This window comes from Lithobates pipiens, unplaced genomic scaffold (genome assembly GCF_037356315.1).
Source record: "Lithobates pipiens isolate NorthernLeopardFrog02 unplaced genomic scaffold, aLitPip1_a1.2 Scaffold_35, whole genome shotgun sequence".
NCBI lineage: Eukaryota > Metazoa > Chordata > Amphibia > Anura > Ranidae > Lithobates > Lithobates pipiens.
In genome coordinates, this window is record NW_027507811.1 from 21,857,171 (window position 1) to 21,874,971 (window position 17,801).

At 46.9% G+C, this 17,801-nt stretch overlaps 1 protein-coding gene across 1 annotated transcript in view; it reads left to right on the forward strand.

The window, feature by feature from the left end:
- The window catches only part of LOC143956189 (uncharacterized), a 60,785-nt gene that overhangs the window by 4,234 nt on the left and 38,750 nt on the right, over positions 1 to 17,801 (forward strand). Inside the window, exon 6 of the mRNA XM_077466345.1 lies at positions 73 to 214. Within this exon, the coding sequence (XP_077322471.1) occupies positions 73 to 214 (142 nt within the window). The remainder of the gene's footprint in view (positions 1 to 72; positions 215 to 17,801) is intronic.

Below are 17,801 nucleotides of genomic sequence, written 5' to 3' on the forward strand. Positions count from 1 at the left end.
TCATTTATTTGTGCCTTTTATATCTGCTGGAGTTGCAATTTAATAGCTGTCTTCTATTAAATTTTTTGTTAGGATGAAGTACGGATTAATATAAAAGTTGAGGTTAAAGAGGAAGAAGAAGAGTCGTATGTGGAGGGTGACCAACCGTCCATGGAGGACATTGAGATAATTATGAAAAGTGAAGAGGATGAAATTTCTCTACCTATTGATACAGGTAAGTAACTATGGAACAGCAGATATAGATATAGAGTGTATTGGAAACTGCTGGAAAGAATGGTAAGAGATAGCTGACAAGCTGCTCGAGGTCATTTAGAAAACTGTACTTTATTTATAATTGCTAGCTCTTTGAGAACTCAACTCCTTTGCTGCTTTTTACTTTGTTCTCATTATCCTGGGCTTACACTATTTGTCTTTCATTTTATTTTGTGATGGGCATAAGGTTAGTAGTCACTTTTATCTGCTAAAACACCTCACGTTATATCACTGTCATTCACCGCACCCCCCATCTCCAAAATAAAAGTTAAACATACCGAAGTTAGGCCTATTATCCCGGGTTTGAACTGTCCTGCTGCTAGCCAATTTTACTGTTCTGTATCCTCCGTAACATCTTATTTCTTGTAGTAAAACCCTATCTGTGCTCTTTGTTTCTAATAAATTTGGGCCTAGCCTTGCTCATTAAAATTCTCCATTACCAAATGACAGATCCTCAGGTAATGTAATCTGACTTTTGTAATTCGGTCAATTACGCTGCTCAGGATTCCCGGTGGTAGATTTGCATTACCACAGCTGCCATCTTTTCCAGGAAAAAAGATTCTCCATTACCATGTTACTGCAAAGGCTCAGATAAGGATCTTGTAGTTGGCTGTAGTGTCAGATGGGTTCTTAAAGGGATACCACCTGCTGTCTTCTTAAGACAATTCCATGATCCAGGCAAATCATCATGCTGATGCTGCCCAGAAAAGTACAGAACAGGAAAAGACCAGGAAGCCCATAAAGCACGTCTTCACACTATAGGGAAGTTATAGACAGCCTCCCAGACTGAGGAGCTAAGGAACTCTGATGGCTGTATGACTAAACAACTGTTTTTTAACAGTCACTCATATTGTTAACCACATGGGATCCGCGCTATTGCCAAATGACGGCATTATCGCGGATCTACTTTTCCGGGACTACGTCTATTGACGTCGTCCTGTGTACGAGCGGCCTGCGTGCCCCCTGAGGGGCGCGCGCGGCGCGCTCTGTGATCGGCGAGTCCATGAGACTCGCCTGATCACCGATCCGTGCAAGGGGTCGATCCCGACCCCTTATCACGTGATCAGCTGTCAGCCAATGACAGCTGATCATGTGATAGAACGGAGCCGGTAATCGGCTATTATTCCCGATCACGGCCAGCAATACGAGCGACCACCTGCCCCCTGCCAGTGCCCACCTGCCCCCCACAGTGCCATCCTGAATAAAAGTAAGTGCCCCCCATCAGTGCCACCCAGCAGTGCCCACAGTGCCACCCACAGTGCCACCCACAATGCCACCCACAGTGCCATCCAGCAGTGCCACCCACAGTGCCCACAATCTGCCTCAAAGGTGCTGCACCCCAGTGCCGCCCATCAGTGCCCAGCAGTGCCACCCATCAGTGCCCAGCAGTGCCGCCCATCAGTGCCCAGCAGTGCCACCTATCAGAGCCACCTATCAGTGCCACCTATCAGTGCCCATCAGTCCCATCTATCAGTGGTACCTATCAGTGCCCATCCGTGCCACCCATCCGTGCCATCTTATCTGTGCCCATCTTTGCCCATCAGTGCCACCTTATCTGTGCCCATCGGTGCCGCCTTATCTGTGCCTATTAGTGCCGCCTTAACTATGCCTATCAGTGCCCACCAGTGCAGCCTATCAGTGCCCACCAGTGCAGCCTATCAGTGCCCACCAATGCAGCCTATCAGTGCCCACCAATGCAGCCTATCAGTGCCGCCTAATCAGCGCACTTCAATGAAGGAGAAAAATGACCCGTTTGCAAAATTTTATAACAAACTATTAAAACATGATTTTTTTTTTTTTTTTGCATCTTTTTTTGTTTGTTTAGCAAAAAATAAAACTCCCAGCTGTAACTAAATACCACCAAAAGAAAGCTCTATTTGTGGGAAAAAAATGATAAAAATTTCATTTGGGTACAGTGTTTTATGACCGCGCAATTGTCATTCAAAGTGCATCAGCGCTGAAAGCTGAAAATTGGTCTGGGACTGAGGGGGGTTTAAGTGCCCAGTAAGCAAGTGGTTAAATAGCTAAAATCTGCTATGGATCTGTCAGAAACCATGAAATCAGGCCGAGACAGAAGTATAGTTAAATCACACTTGTTTTAATAATAAAAGTAAAAAGAAAAGTAAAAGTAAAAAGAACAAACATAGTCAAAACATAGCCAAAGTTCAGTAACAGGAACGGATAGTCGGCCAAGCCAGAAGTCAGGGATCAATGTAGTGGAACAGCAAGCAGGATCTGGAGCCAGAAGGGATGTCAGCAAAGCCAGTCTTTAAACGGGGATGCAGAAGATAATCTCTGTGATGTTGATTAGGGCAAAGGCAAAGATCCACTGGGCTGAACAGCTTAAGTAGGCAGGACTGACGAGCAGGATATCATCAACAGCTGGAGAGACAGAAGCTGGCAATTAGCCGACAGCTCAGCAGCCAGCTCTGAGAAGGAAGGACTGAGCCCAGCCCTGACAGGATCAGCACCTGGTCGATGAGCACGATCAAAGGTCAAATCTTGATATTTGAGGATTTGACTCTTAGCTGCCAACTCCTTGGATTACATCTTTGTCCAACACATCACTCATAGGTTATGTCCTGTGGTTTTATAGAAAATTAATTTGGTGCTATCCACGCTTCAGGTTCTTCTTTTCAAGCTATTTTGTGAAGTCCCTTTTACAAACTTATTTCAAAAGGTTGGCGCTCCTATTGCCATCACCTTGGCCAGATGGGTATCAGACCTAGCATTACTCTCTTGTTAATCACCCTTTCTTGTTCTTTTAAAATGACAAAGTTGTTTTACAGCCTTGAACTTTCTTTCTGGCAAAAGGTGTGCATTCCTTTCACCGTAATGAGTATATGGTGTTTTTCTCCTTCTATCCATCTTTTTACCACCCTATAGAGATTGGTTTTCACTTTATACTGTGTATGGTCCATCTCCATTCCTCAAAATAATGTAGAGTTCCCAACAAATGAGGAGGAGATACTGTACACCATATGAAAGGTCCATCTCCATTCCTCAATAAAAAGCCATGTTTCCAACCAATGAGGAGGAGATACTGTACACCATATGAAAAGTCCATCTCCATTCCTCAATATAACGTCATGTTCCCAACAAATGAGGAGATGATACTGTACACCATATGAAAGGTCCATCTCCATTCCTCAATATAACGTCATGTTCCCAACACATGAGGAGGAGATACTGTACACCATAAGAAAGGCCCATCTCAGTTCCTTAGTATAATGTCGTGTTACCAACAATTGAGGAGGAGAAACTGTACACCATATGAAAGGTCCATCTCCATTCCTCAATATAACAGAATTTTCCAAACAAATAAGGAGAAGATACTGTACACCATATGAAAGGTCCATCTCCATTCCTCAATATACCGTCATGTTCCCAACAAATGAGGAGGAGATACTGTACACCATATGAGAGGTCCATCTCCATTCCTCAATATAACGTCATGTTCCCAACAAATGAGGAGGAGATACTGTACACCATATGAAAGGTACATCTCCATTCCTCACTATGACGTCATGTTCCCAACAAATGAGGAGGAGATACTGTACACCATATAAAAGGTCCATCTCCATCCCTCAATATAATGTCATGTTCCCGACAAATGAGGGGGAGATACTGTACACCATATGAAAGGTCCATCTCCATTCCTCACTATGATGTCATGTTCCCAACAAATGAGGAGGAGATACTGTACACCATATGAAAGGTCCATCTCCATTCCTCAATATACCGTCATGTTCCCAACAAATGAGGAGGAGATACTGTACACCATATGAAAGGTCCATCTCCATCCCTCAATATAATGTCATGATCCCAACAAATGAGGAGGAGATATTGTACACCATATGAAAGGTCCATCTCCATTCCTCAATATAACGTCATGTTCCCAACAAATGAGGAGGAGATACTGTACACCATATGAAAGGTCCATCTCCATTCCTCACTATGATGTCATGTTCCCAACAAATGAGGAGGAGATACTGTACACCATATGAAAGGTCCATCTCCATTCCTCAATATAATGTCATGTTGCCAACAAATGAGGAGGAGATACTGTACACCATATGAAAGGTCCATCTCCATTCCTCAATATAATGTCATGTTCCCAACAAATGAGGTGGAGATACTGTACACCATATAAAAGGTCCATCTCCATCCCTCAATATAATGTCATGATCCCAACAAATGAGGAGGAGATATTGTACACCATATGAAAGGTCCATCTCCATTCCTCAATATAACGTCATGTTCCCAACAAATGAGGAGGAGATACTGTACACCATATGGAAGGTCCATCTCCATTCCTCAATATAACGTCATGTTCCCAACAAATGAGGAAGAGATACTGTACACCATATGGAAGGTCCATCTCCATTCCTCAATATAACCAGGGCCGGTGCTACCACTAGGCAAACTAGGCAGCCGCCTAGGGCGCACTGCTGCCTAGGGGCGCCCGGCCCTCCACGTCTGCATGCTCTGCAGGGTGCAGCAAGTAACTAACTCAGTCCCAGGCAGCTGCTCCGTCCATCTGGTGGTGTAATTAGAAGCGCATCACACCCATGGAGTCCCAGCGCCAGAGGAAGCAGAGCCAATGCTTCCTGTATAGCGCTGCCTCCTGTCACATGGGCAGGGCAAAGGGGGTGGAGTCAGGGGTGAAGCCAATGGGGGCAGCAAAATTAGGTTTTGCCTAGGGTGTCAAAAATCTTTGCACCAACCCTGAATATAACGTCATGTTCCCAACAAACGAGGAGATACTGTACACCATATGAAAGGTCCATCTCCATTCCTCAATATAACGTCATGTTCCCAACAAATGAGGAGGAGATACTGTACACCATATGAAAGGTCCATCTCCATTCCTCAATATAACGTCATGTTCCCAACAAATGAGGAGGAGATACTGTACACCATATGAAAGGTCCATCTCCATTCCTCAATATAACGTCATGTTCCCAACAAATGAGGAGGAGATACTGTACACCATATGAAAGGTCCATCTCCATTCCTCAATATAACGTCATGTTCCCAACAAATGAGGAGGAGATACTGTACACCATATGAAAGGTCCATCTCCATTCCTCAATATAACGTCATGTTCCCAACAAATGAGGAGGAGATACTGTACACCATATGAAAGGTCCATCTCCATTCCTCAATATAACGTCATGTTCTCAACAAATGAGGAGGAGATACTGTACACCATATGAAAGGTCCATCTCCATTCCTCAATATAACGTCATGTTCCCAACAAATGAGGAGGAGATACTGTACACCATATGAAAGGTCCATCTCCATTCCTCAATATAACGTCATGTTCCCAACAAATGAGGAGGAGATACTGTACACCATATGAAAGGTCCATCTCCATTCCTCAATATAACGTCATGTTCCCAACAAATGAGGAGGAGATACTGTACACCATATGAAAGGTCCATCTCCATTCCTCAATATAACGTCATGTTCCCAACAAATGAGGAGGAGATACTGTACACCATATGAAAGGTCCATCTCCATTCCTCAATATAACGTCATGTTCCCAACAAATGAGGAGGAGATACTGTACACCATATGAAAGGTCCACCTCCATTCCTCAATATAACGTCATGTTCCCAACAAATGAGGAGGAGATACTGTACACCATATGAAAGGTCCACCTCCATTCCTCAATATAACGTCATGTTCCCAACAAATGAGGAGGAGATACTGTACACCATATGAAAGGTCCATCTCCATTCCTCAATATAACGTCATGTTCCCAACAAATGAGGAGGAGATACTGTACACCATATGAAAGGTCCATCTCCATTCCTCAATATAACGTCATGTTCCCAACAAATGAGGAGGAGATACTGTACACCATATGAAAGGTCCATCTCCATTCCTCAATATAACGTCATGTTCCCAACAAATGAGGAGGAGATACTGTACACCATATGAAAGGTCCATCTCCATTCCTCAATATAACGTCATGTTCCCAACAAATGAGGAGGAGATACTGTACACCATATGAAAGGTCCATCTCCATTCCTCAATATAACGTCATGTTCCCAACAAATGAGGAGGAGATACTGTACACCATATGAAAGCTCCATCTCCATTCCTCCATATAACGTCATGTTCCCAACAAATGAGGAGGAGATACTGTACACCATATGAAAGCTCCATCTCCATTCCTCAATATAACGTCATGTTCCCACCAAATGATATCGCATTGTAGCCACTGACCTTTTTATAATTATTTATAGATTGCTTTCCAACAGAAGGATGTGATGCTGGGAGTACTGCGGAGAGACATCTTCTATTATCTGATGATCAGAGCTCAGAAGATAATGTCATCACACAGGACTCTCCAGGAGTAAATCCAAATAAACAAAACAGACATTACTGTTGGGAGACATCAATGGATCAGGGGGAATCTTCTGATCAATCACGTACTATAATTGGAAATATCCATTTCAGATCTGACACAGCAGACCAATCTCACCTTGAAGATGAGAATCTATTCTTATGTTCAGTTTGTGGGATATCTTTCACAGAAAACAAAAACCTTCTCAAACACCAGAGCACTCACACGCTCCAGAAGGGACCTTTCCCTTGTTCAGTGTGCGGTAAATACTTTATAGAAAAAGAAACGCTTTTAGTACACCAGAGAATACATACAGGTGAAGATCCTTATTCATGTTCAGAGTGCGGGAAATCGTTCCCTCATAAAGGAGCACTTTTTGAACACCATAGGAGTCACATAGGTGAGCGTCCGTTTTCCTGTGCAGAGTGCGGGAAATGTTTTACGCAGAAAGTCACCCTTCTTATACACCAGAGAAGTCACACGGGGGAGCGTCCCTTTTCCTGTTCAGACTGCGGAAAATGTTTTTCCGAGAAGGGAAAACTTCATATACACAAGAGAAGTCACACCGGCGAGCGTCCCTATCTATGTTCAGAGTGCGGGAAGTGCTTCACCCGGAAAGGGGACCTTGTTAAACACCTGAGAATTCACACCGGTGAGCGTCCTTATTCGTGTTCAGAATGTGAGAAGTCTTTCAGTCATAAAGGAGACCTTGTAAAACACCAGAGAATTCACACGGGTGAGCGTCCTTATTTGTGTTTAGAGTGCGGGAAATCTTTCACTCAGAAAGGAAACCTTGTTATGCACCAGAGAAGACACACCACGGAGCGTCCTCACAGCGTTCAGAGTACGGAAAATGTTTTACATGTAAAAAAAATCTAATTAGACATCAGAAAGGACACACCAGTTCAAACTGTTTAGTTCATGGAGCTACTGTAGGATGAAATAAAATTGTTTATAAAGTGTTTCATCCGGGCAAAAGTCATGGAGAAGAAGAAAGGAACAACAGGTGTCCAAAGAAATTTGAAGGTACGTTAAAAAGCATTTATTAAAAGTACATCAAGACGAAACGCGCTGGAACTTCTTGAGGGGCGGAATCTAAAATTTGGCATTTGGCCCTGGCTGGTCTGTACCCAAATGGGGAGGTCTCCAGAAAGGATGGCGTGTCCCTATCCTTTCCCTACTCATCTGCTTCTAATCACTGTCCCTGCCAGACGGGTCACCTGTCGGCACACTACCCATACGCAAAGATGCCCAGGATCCCCAGTGTTCTAAAAAGAGTCTGCCTGACCCACTATGGCCACCAGTGACCCAGGAAACTATAGAGGAACCATGTTCCTCTTGACTTCCTCTCCCTCTGCAGTTCCACTGCAGGTGAGCGCCACCTGCAGTGAAGAAAGTAGACTGCACCTGCTTACAATCAGGAAGAATGATCATTATACTGGTCCAAATTAGGGTGGTCCCTGCTGAACCTGCCAAATTTTGACCCGTGTATGGGCAGCTTCGGTGAAAGTTACAATCTGTGGTATAAATTGGTGTCGTGAGCAGAAGATTACTCAGATCTGAGCACTTACAGGGAAAAACGCATCAGGTCCCCGGTGAAAAAAGGACGTTCTGATCTCTTTTCATGAAAATAAGAAGAACCATTCAAGAATAATTCACAGGGGTGTCAAATGTGTAAATGTAGTAGGTAAGGGCATATATTAATAAATGAACCCTGTATATAGTGGTACATTCTCTTACATTCTGTTCTCATTCTGTTATCTCCAGTCACAAGCTGGGCCGGCACCTGCATAAAAACAAGCAAATTCCAATACACAGCAGAGGGGGTGAGAGACCAGCTTTACGCGTTTCACTCTTACTAGCCCTTATGGGTTATGAATAAGCGCTAGTAAGTGTTAAATGCATTAGCTGGTCCTTCCTTCCTCCATTGTGTATTTAACCCCTTCCCGACCAGCCGCCACAGTTGTACTGCAGTAGGTTGGCTCCCCTGGGCAAAACAACGTTACCTTGCTTTGCCTCTTGACCACTAGGGGGCGTGTGCCACCGGAGACACACAAGCATGTGCCGGCAGCCGGAGCCAATGCGAGTGCCCGCCAGGGCACCTGCAACCACTCGTGACAGATCGAGAACCGGGATCTGTGTGCGTAAGCAGGTTCTCTCAGGGGAGGGGAGACGGATCGTGTGTTCATACGAAGTATGAACACCGATCTCTCTCTCCTTCTAGTCAGTCCCATCCCCCCTGCAGTTAGAACACACACTAGGGGACACAGTTAACCCCTTGATCGCCCCCCTAGTGTTAACCCCTTCCTTGCCAGTGACATTTATACAGTAATCAGTGCATTTTTATAGCACTGATCGCTGTATAATTTTCAGGGATCCCAAAAATGTGTCCGATCTGTCCGCCGTAATATCGCAGTCCCAATAAAAATCGCAGATCACTGCCATTACTAGTAAACAAATAATAATAAAAAGGCCATAAATCTATCCCCTATTTTGTAGACGCTCTAACTTTTGCGCAAACCAATAGAGATGGACGAACTTCCGACGGGACGTTTCGCGAATGCGAAAGTTTGCGGCGGGCCCCATTGATTTCAATGGCAGGTGAACTTTAAAAACCTACAGGTCATATTTCCAGCCACAAAATAATTACTAGCTGTGCACACATAGTCCCACCACATGGCCACTGACATAACACATGTATGAAGTGAATCTGGGATCGACAACTACAAGCATTCTTTTTTTATATGTGAAATTTTGACAATTCAGGACTCAGGAGCACATGAAGGCAATGGAGGAGAGGGAAGGTCAGGGTAGGCTATGAAGAGGGTGCAGGAGATGATCACCAGCACCGTGATATAGAGCACTGACACCAGCACCGTGATATAGAGCACTGACACCAGCACCGTGATATAGAGCACTGACACCAGCACTGTGATATAGAGCACTGACACCAGCACCGTGATATATATAGAGCACTGACACCAGCACCGTGATATATATAGAGCACTGACACCAGCACCATGATATAGAGCACTGACACCAGCACTGTGATATAGAGCACAAGGACCTTATACAAGGACCTTTGTGGACCAAGTAGCTAGTGATTTGCAGACTGTACCTCAGTCTCTACACTGATAAAGGACTGCTGCAGAATAGGGCAGCAAATTTGCAGCAGTGCACCACAACTAGTGATGGACGAACTTCCGACGGGACGTTTCGCGAACGCGAAACGCGAACGGACACAAACGTTCGCGAAAACGACCGTTCGCCGCGGGCTCCATTGACTTCAATGGGAGGCGAATTTCGCAAACCTTTAGGTCGAATTTGCGGCCACGGGGTAATTATTAGGGGGTAGCACGTAGTCCCACCACCTGGACAATAGCATAATACATGTATGAGGTGAATTTGGGATCGATAACTACAAGCATTTTTTTTTTATTTGGGAAATTGTTCTGACAATTCAGGACTATGGAGCTAATGAAGGCAATGGAGGAGAGGGAAGGTCAGGGACCAGGGTAGGCAAACAAGAGGGTGCAGGAGATACAGAGCACTGACAGCAGCACCGTAATACAGAGCACTGACATCAGCACCGTGACATACAGCGCTGACAGCAGCTCCGTGACATACAGCGCTGACAGCAGCTCCGTGACATACAGCGCTGACAGCATCTCCGTGACATACAGCGCTGACAGCAGCTCCGTGACATACAGCGCTGACAGCAGCTCCGTGACATACAGCGCTGACAGCAGCACCGTGACATACAGCGCTGACAGCAGCTCCGTGACATACAGCGCTGACAGCAGCTCCGTGACATACAGCGCTGACAGCAGCTCCGTGACATACAGCGCTGACAGCAGCTCCGTGACATACAGCGCTGACAGCAGCACCGTAAGCAGCCCCAGGAGGAAGTCAGCACAGCACAGGGATGGTGTGATCCCCTCATAATAAGAACCCCCAGGAGGAAGTCAGCACAGCACAGGGATGGTGGGAGCCCCTCATAATAAGAACACCCAGGAGGAAGTCAGCACAGCACAGGGATGGTGGGAACCCCTCATAATAAGCAGCCCCAGTAGAAATATGACACCGCTCAACCTCTTCAAAGAGGAGGGTAGGGGCATATAGTACGGTGTGCTTTTTTGGGTCAGGGAAGTGAGCCAAATGAATTAAGAAGGTCTGTGTGCTTGATTCCAAAAATTGTTTATAGACATATACATGGTCTACTGATCACATGTGTTGAATTCCTCCGAGATCCATGCCTCATTCATTTTTAGAAATGTGAGGTAGTTAACACTGTGGTGAGCTAGGCGAGTACGCTTATCGGTCACAATCCCCCCTGCTGCGCTGAACGTCCTTTCGGACAGGACACTGGATGAGGGGCAAGCCAACAGTTCGATTGCAAATTGGGCAAGCTCTGGCCAGAGGTCAAGCCTGCCCACCCAGTAGTCTAGGGGTTCATCACTCCTCAGAGCGTCCACATCGGCCGTTAACCCAATGTAGTCGGACACCTGACGGTCTAGGCGTTCCCTGATGCTGGATCCGGATGACACCTGTCGATGGGTCGGCTGAAAGAATGACCTCATATCCGAAGTCACCAACACATCTTCAAACCGGCCTCTTCTTGCAGGCGCTGTTGGATTGGTACCCGCAAATCCTTCTCTGGGAGTGGGAATTGCTCCTCTGCCAGCGCACGCAAAAGCAGAATGCAGCATTTCTCGAAGCAAGGCCTGGAAGTGCTGCATTCTGACAGCCCTCTGCGACGGCGGTAACATTTCCGCCATTTTGTGTTTGTACCGGGGGTCTAAGTACGTTGCCACCCAGTACTGGTCCTTGACCCTCATGCTTTTTATACGGGGGTCCCTATTAAAACACTGGAGCATGAAGGCCCCCATTTGCACTAAAGTGGAAGCGGTGTGGTGGCCTGGCTCCTGCTCATCATCCAGGATAATGTCGTCCTCTTCATTCTCCTCTCCCCATCCTCGCACAACAGGGATCCCAGAAAGGTTTAAAGCATGCTCTTCTTGCTCCTGCTCATCCGCCCCGGCACCATCCTCCTCTGACTCCTCATCAGACTCCTGTTGTTGACTTGTCTCAGATAGAGTAGCCCCCCCTGGGAATTCATCCAGCATTGCGACTTCCTCATCTTCCCGCTCCTGCTCCTCCACAGCCTGATCAATGACACGACGCAATGCACGCTCCAGAAAGAAGGCATAAGGTACCATGTCACTGATGGCGCCATGGCTGCGACTGACCAGTTTGGTGATCTCCTCAAATGGCCGCAGAAGTCTGCATGTGTCGCGCATGAGCAGCCACTGGCGCGGTGAAAAAAAACCCAGCTCCCCAGAACCGTTTCTTTCGCAGAGTTCATACAGGTAGACGTTAACTGCACGTTTCTGCTGGAGCAGCCTATCAAGCATATAGAAGGTTGAGTTCCATCGCGTCGGGCAATCGCAAATAAGACGTCTGACCGGCAGATGGTGTCGCCGCTGAATGTCAGCAAGGCGAGCCATGGCCGTGTAAGATCTTCTGAAATGGGCCGAGATTTTCCTTGCCTGCCGCAAGATGTCCTGGACCCCAGGGTATTTGACAAGGAATCGCTGCACGACCAAGTTTAAGACGTGTGCCATGCACGGCACGTGCGTGATTTTGCCCTGTTTCAATGCGCTAAGCAGATTGGCACCGTTGTCACACACCACTTTACCAACTGTCAAATTGAGCGGTGTTAGCCACTCATCTGCCTGTGAACGCAAAGCTGAAAGGAGTGCCGGGCCAGTGTGGCTCTTTGCTTCCAGGCACAACAGACGCAGCACGGCATGGCAACGTCTCACCTGGCATGTGGAATAGGTTCTGGGGAGCTTGGGCGGTGCAGTGGAAGAGACGCTAGCAGCGGAAAAGGAGGAGGCAGCTGAGGAGGAGAGGGAGGAGGATGGAGTAGGAGGAGGAGAAGAAGAGTCAGGCCTGCATGCAATCCGTGGCGGTAAAACCAAATCTACACGGGTGCCACGGGTTACATGCTTGACGGCCGTCAGAAGGTTCACCCAGTGGGCAGTAAAACTGATATACCTTCCCTGCCCGTGTTTGCTAGACCACGTGTCTGTGGTCAGATGTATCTTGGCACCGACACTGTGTGCCAGAGATACATTCACTTGCCGCTGAACATGGCCATATAGCTCTGGGATGCCCTTCTCTGAGAAATACTTCCTTCCTGGGACCTTCCATTGTGGTGTTCCAATGGCCACAAATTTGCGAAAGGCCTCCGAGTCCACCAGTTTATATGGCAGTAGTTGGCGGGCTATGAGTTCTGACAAGCCAGCCGCCAACCGTTGGGCAAGAGGGTTATCCGGCGTCATCATTTTTTTACGCTCAAACATTAGGCCCACGGAAGCCTGCCTTTTTGCAGAAAAATGTGAGCTTGGCGTGATGGAAGGTGGAGTGGAGGACAATTGTGAGGAGAGAGGAGAAGGAGAAGTAGAAGACGAGGCTGGACGGTGAGAGCCTGCAGTGTGGCTTTGTGTGTTCCGTTGCTCCCACTGGGCTCGGTGATGGCTGCTCATGTGCCTTCTTAAGGCGGTCGTCCCTAGGTGAGTATTGGGCTTACCGCGACTAACGCGTTGACTGCAAAGATTGCAGATGGCAACGCTATTGTCAGCAGCGGACACGTTAAAAAAAGCCCACACTGCGGAGCCATGTGCCGGTGTCCTGGGAGCGCCAGATGTGACCGTACATGGTCGATGACTCGCTCCTGATACATTTGCAGTCTGCTTTGTCCCTGCTGTGCAATGTAAGTCATTGCTGCTTCTCCTCCCTATCTGCTGGTCCATATCTCCCTCTGAACTCCCCTCCTCTTCCTCTCTTGTGGGCACCCACGTGACATCACTAGACACGTCATCATCAACGTCACCTTCCCCACCGCTATAAGTAGAGTAGGCAGCAACACCGGGGACCAACCTCCTCCTTGGGCTGATCTGGGTACTGGCGTCAGACTGCTGAGTAGCGCTTGTTGCTACCTCCTCTTCCTGATCCAATACCAAGAGTGGCTGCGCATCAGAAATGTCCTCTTGATATGGATCGGAAAATAATTCCAGTGACTCAAGCGGAAGGTATGTGGTGGTGGTGGTGGTGGTCGTGTTGTTGGTGGTAGTGTCTTTGGGGGTGCACATAGCAGAGAGTGAAGAAGAGGGTGCAGATCGAGAGGATGAGGAGGGTGCAGAAGAGTAAGGCTGAGCGAGCCACTCAACCAAGTCTGGTGCATCCTTTAAAGTAATTGAACGCACCTTCTGCAACTTCCCACTTTGGCTCAAGCCTGTTGCTCCTGCCCTACCCCTACCACCCCTGCGGAAGGGCCTGCCTCTTCCTCTGCATGTCATTTTTTAAATGACCCTGTGACAAAACTCTTAGTCCCTATACCGCTGAAGGACTGCTGCAGTATAGGTGAGCGGTCAGCAGTGGTGCACGTCAACCCTATCTATTGTGGACCGATAGCGGTCCTTACAGAACAGCAGACTGTACCGCACTCAAGCCTATGTACCGTAGCACCCTATACCAAGTTACCAGTCCTTATAAGAACTTTTGTGGACCAAGCAGGTTGTGTATTAGTGTTTAGCAGACTGTACGTCAGTCCCTATACCGCTGAAGGACTGCTGCAGTATAGGGCAGCGGTCAGCAGTGGTGCACGTCAACCCTATCTATTGTGGACCGATAGCGGTCCTTACAGAACAGCAGACTGTACCGCACTCAAGCCTATGTACCGTAGCACCCTATACCAAGTTACCAGTCCTTATAAGAACTTTTGTGGACCAAGCAGGTTGTGTATTAGTGTTTAGCAGACTGTACGTCAGTCCCTATACCGCTGAAGGACTGCTGCAGTATAGGGCAGCGGTCAGCAGTGGTGCACGTCAACCCTATGTATTGTGGACCGATAGCGGTCCTTACAGAACAGCAGACTGTAACGCACTCAGGCCTATGTACCGTAGCACCCTATACCAAGTTACCAGTCCTTATAAGAACTTTTGTGGACCAAGCAGGTTGTGTGTTAGTGATTAGCAGACTGTACGTCAGTCCCTATACCAATGAAGGACTGCTGCAGTATAGGGCAGCGGTCAGCAGTAGTGCACGGCAACCCTATGTATTGTGGACCGATAGCGGTCCTTACAGAACAGCAGACTGTAACGCACTCAGGCCTATGTACCGTAGCACCCTATACCAAGTTACCAGTCCTTATAAAAACTTTTGTGGACCAAGCAGGTTGTGTGTTAGTGTTTAGCAGACTGTGCGTCAGTCCCTATACCGCTGAAGGACTGCTGCAGTATAGGGCAGCGGTCAGCAGTGGTGCACGTCAACCCTATCTATTGTGGACCGATAGCGGTCCTTACAGAACAGCAGACTGTACCGCACTCAAGCCTATGTACCGTAGCACCCTATACCAAGTTACCAGTCCTTATAAGAACTTTTGTGGACCAAGCAGGTTGTGTATTAGTGTTTAGCAGACTGTACGTCAGTCCCTATACCGCTGAAGGACTGCTGCAGTATAGGGCAGCGGTCAGCAGTGGTGCACGTCAACCCTATCTATTGTGGACCGATAGCGGTCCTTACAGAACAGCAGACTGTACCGCACTCAAGCCTATGTACCGTAGCACCCTATACCAAGTTACCAGTCCTTATAAGAACTTTTGTGGACCAAGCAGGTTGTGTATTAGTGTTTAGCAGACTGTACGTCAGTCCCTATACCGCTGAAGGACTGCTGCAGTATAGGGCAGCGGTCAGCAGTGGTGCACGTCAACCCTATCTATTGTGGACCGATAGCGGTCCTTACAGAACAGCAGACTGTACCGCACTCAAGCCTATGTACCGTAGCACCCTATACCAAGTTACCAGTCCTTATAAGAACTTTTGTGGAACAAGCAGGTTGTGTGTTAGTGATTAGCAGACTGTACGTCAGTCCCTATACCAATGAAGGACTGCTGCAGTATAGGGCAGCGGTCAGCAGTAGTGCACGGCAACCCTATGTATTGTGGACCGATAGCGGTCCTTACAGAACAGCAGACTGTACCGCACTCAAGCCTATGTACCGTAGCACCCTATACCAAGTTACCAGTCCTTATAAGAACTTTTGTGGACCAAGCAGGTTGTGTGTTAGTGATTAGCAGACTGTACGTCAGTCCCTATACCAATGAAGGACTGCTGCAGTATAGGGCAGCGGTCAGCAGTAGTGCACGGCAACCCTATGTATTGTGGACCGATAGCGGTCCTTACAGAACAGCAGACTGTACCGCACCCAAGCCTATGTACCGTAGCACCCTAGACAGACCAAGTTACCAGTCCTGATAAAGAGCTTTGTGGAACAAGTGAGTTGTGAATGATTAGCAGACTGCAGCAGAAGGGCAGCAGTCAAGTATAATATTCTTTCTATATTTGGAAGAAAGAATATTATACGTGTACAAGCCTATTACCGTACCACTGATACCAGTCCTGAAAAGAACCTTTGTGGAACTAATAGTAACAGCAAGTCTTTAAAATTATCCTCACTGCCTGACACACTGCTTCCTGCCTGTCCCTATACAAATTGGCAAAAAAGAGTAGGCTGGAACGATTAGCTGGAACAGCTCTTTTGTGGACCTGATAGTAACAGCTAATGATGATGATGATGATGATGATGAAGAAAGACTAATCTGGCTGAGCTGTCCCTAAAATAGCAGCATACAGCGCTCTGTCCCTTTATCTAAACTGACAAAAGAAACTCAGGCTGCTGACCTAACACCTATACCAGTCCTGAAAAGAACTTTTGTGTACCAAATAGCTAGCGTTTTCTCTGTCCCTACTCCACACAGGATCCTTTCCCTACAGTGACAGAAGAAAGAATGTAAAATGGCCACCGGATCGGGTGTATTTATAGGTTAGGGGGAATGTCCAAGTGTCCATGAGCTGTCATGTCTCAATTGGTTGTCCTGTAACACATGATAAACGTGTCACGAAAGGTTAAAGTTCTTGTATACATTAAACACGTAAGTCCGCCGGGGCGAACGACGGAAAAAGGCGTTCGAACCCGCGGACGGCGAAAGTCGGAAATTCGCCGCGAAACGACCGCCGGGCGAACCGTTCGGCCATCACTAACCACAACCCTCCAAATAGTACACCTATACCAGTCCTTACAAAGACCTTTGTGGACCAAGTAGCTAGTGATTTGCAGACTGTACCTCAGTCCCTACACTGATAAAGGACTGCTGCAAAATAGGGCAGTAATCTGCAGCAGTGCACCACAACCCTATATATTGTACACCTATACCAGTCCTTACAAGGACCTTTGTGGACCAAGTAGCTAGTGATTTGCAGACTGTACCTCAGTCCCTACACTGATAAAGGACTGCTGCAGGATAGGGCAGCAGTCAAGTATAATATTCTTTCTATATTTGGAAGAAAGTATATTATACGTGTAAAACCCTATATACTGTCACCTATCACCTATATTTTACTAAACTTTGGCTACGCTTTGACTACACTTGTTCTTTTTACCTTTATTATTAAACAGTACTGTCAGAAACTATGAAATCAGGCCGAGACAGAAGTACAGTTAAATCACACTTGTTTAATAATAAAGGTAAAAAGAACAAACGTAGTCAAAATATAGCCAAAGTTCAGTAACCGGAATGGGTAGTCAGCCAAGCCAGAAGTCAGGGATCAATGTAGTGGAACAGCAAGCAGGATCTGGAGCCAGAAGGGATGTCAGCAAAGCAAGTCTTTAAACAGGGATGCAGAAGATAGTCTCTGTGATGTTGATCAGGGCAAAGGCAAAGATCCACTGGGCTGAACTGGGCTTAAGTAGGCAGGACTGACGAGCAGGATATCATCAACAGCTGAGTAACTGTGGAGAGATAGGAGCTGGCAATTAGCCACCAGCTGAGCGGCCAGCTCTGAGAAGAAAGTGCTGAGCCCAGCCCTGACTGCGAGCAACTAATGCGTTTCACTCTTAGTAACATAGGTTAGGAATAAGCGCTAGTAACCGTTAAACGCATTAGCTGGTTCATTCTTCCTTCACTGGGCAAATCAAATTACGACAATTTCCCAGCAGAGGGGTGAGGGACTAGCTAACACGTTTCACTTTTACTAGCACTTATAGGTTAAGAATAAACGCTAGTAAGCATGAAATACGTAAGCTGGTCTCTCACCCCTCTTGTGTGCATTTTGGGGAAATTGCTTT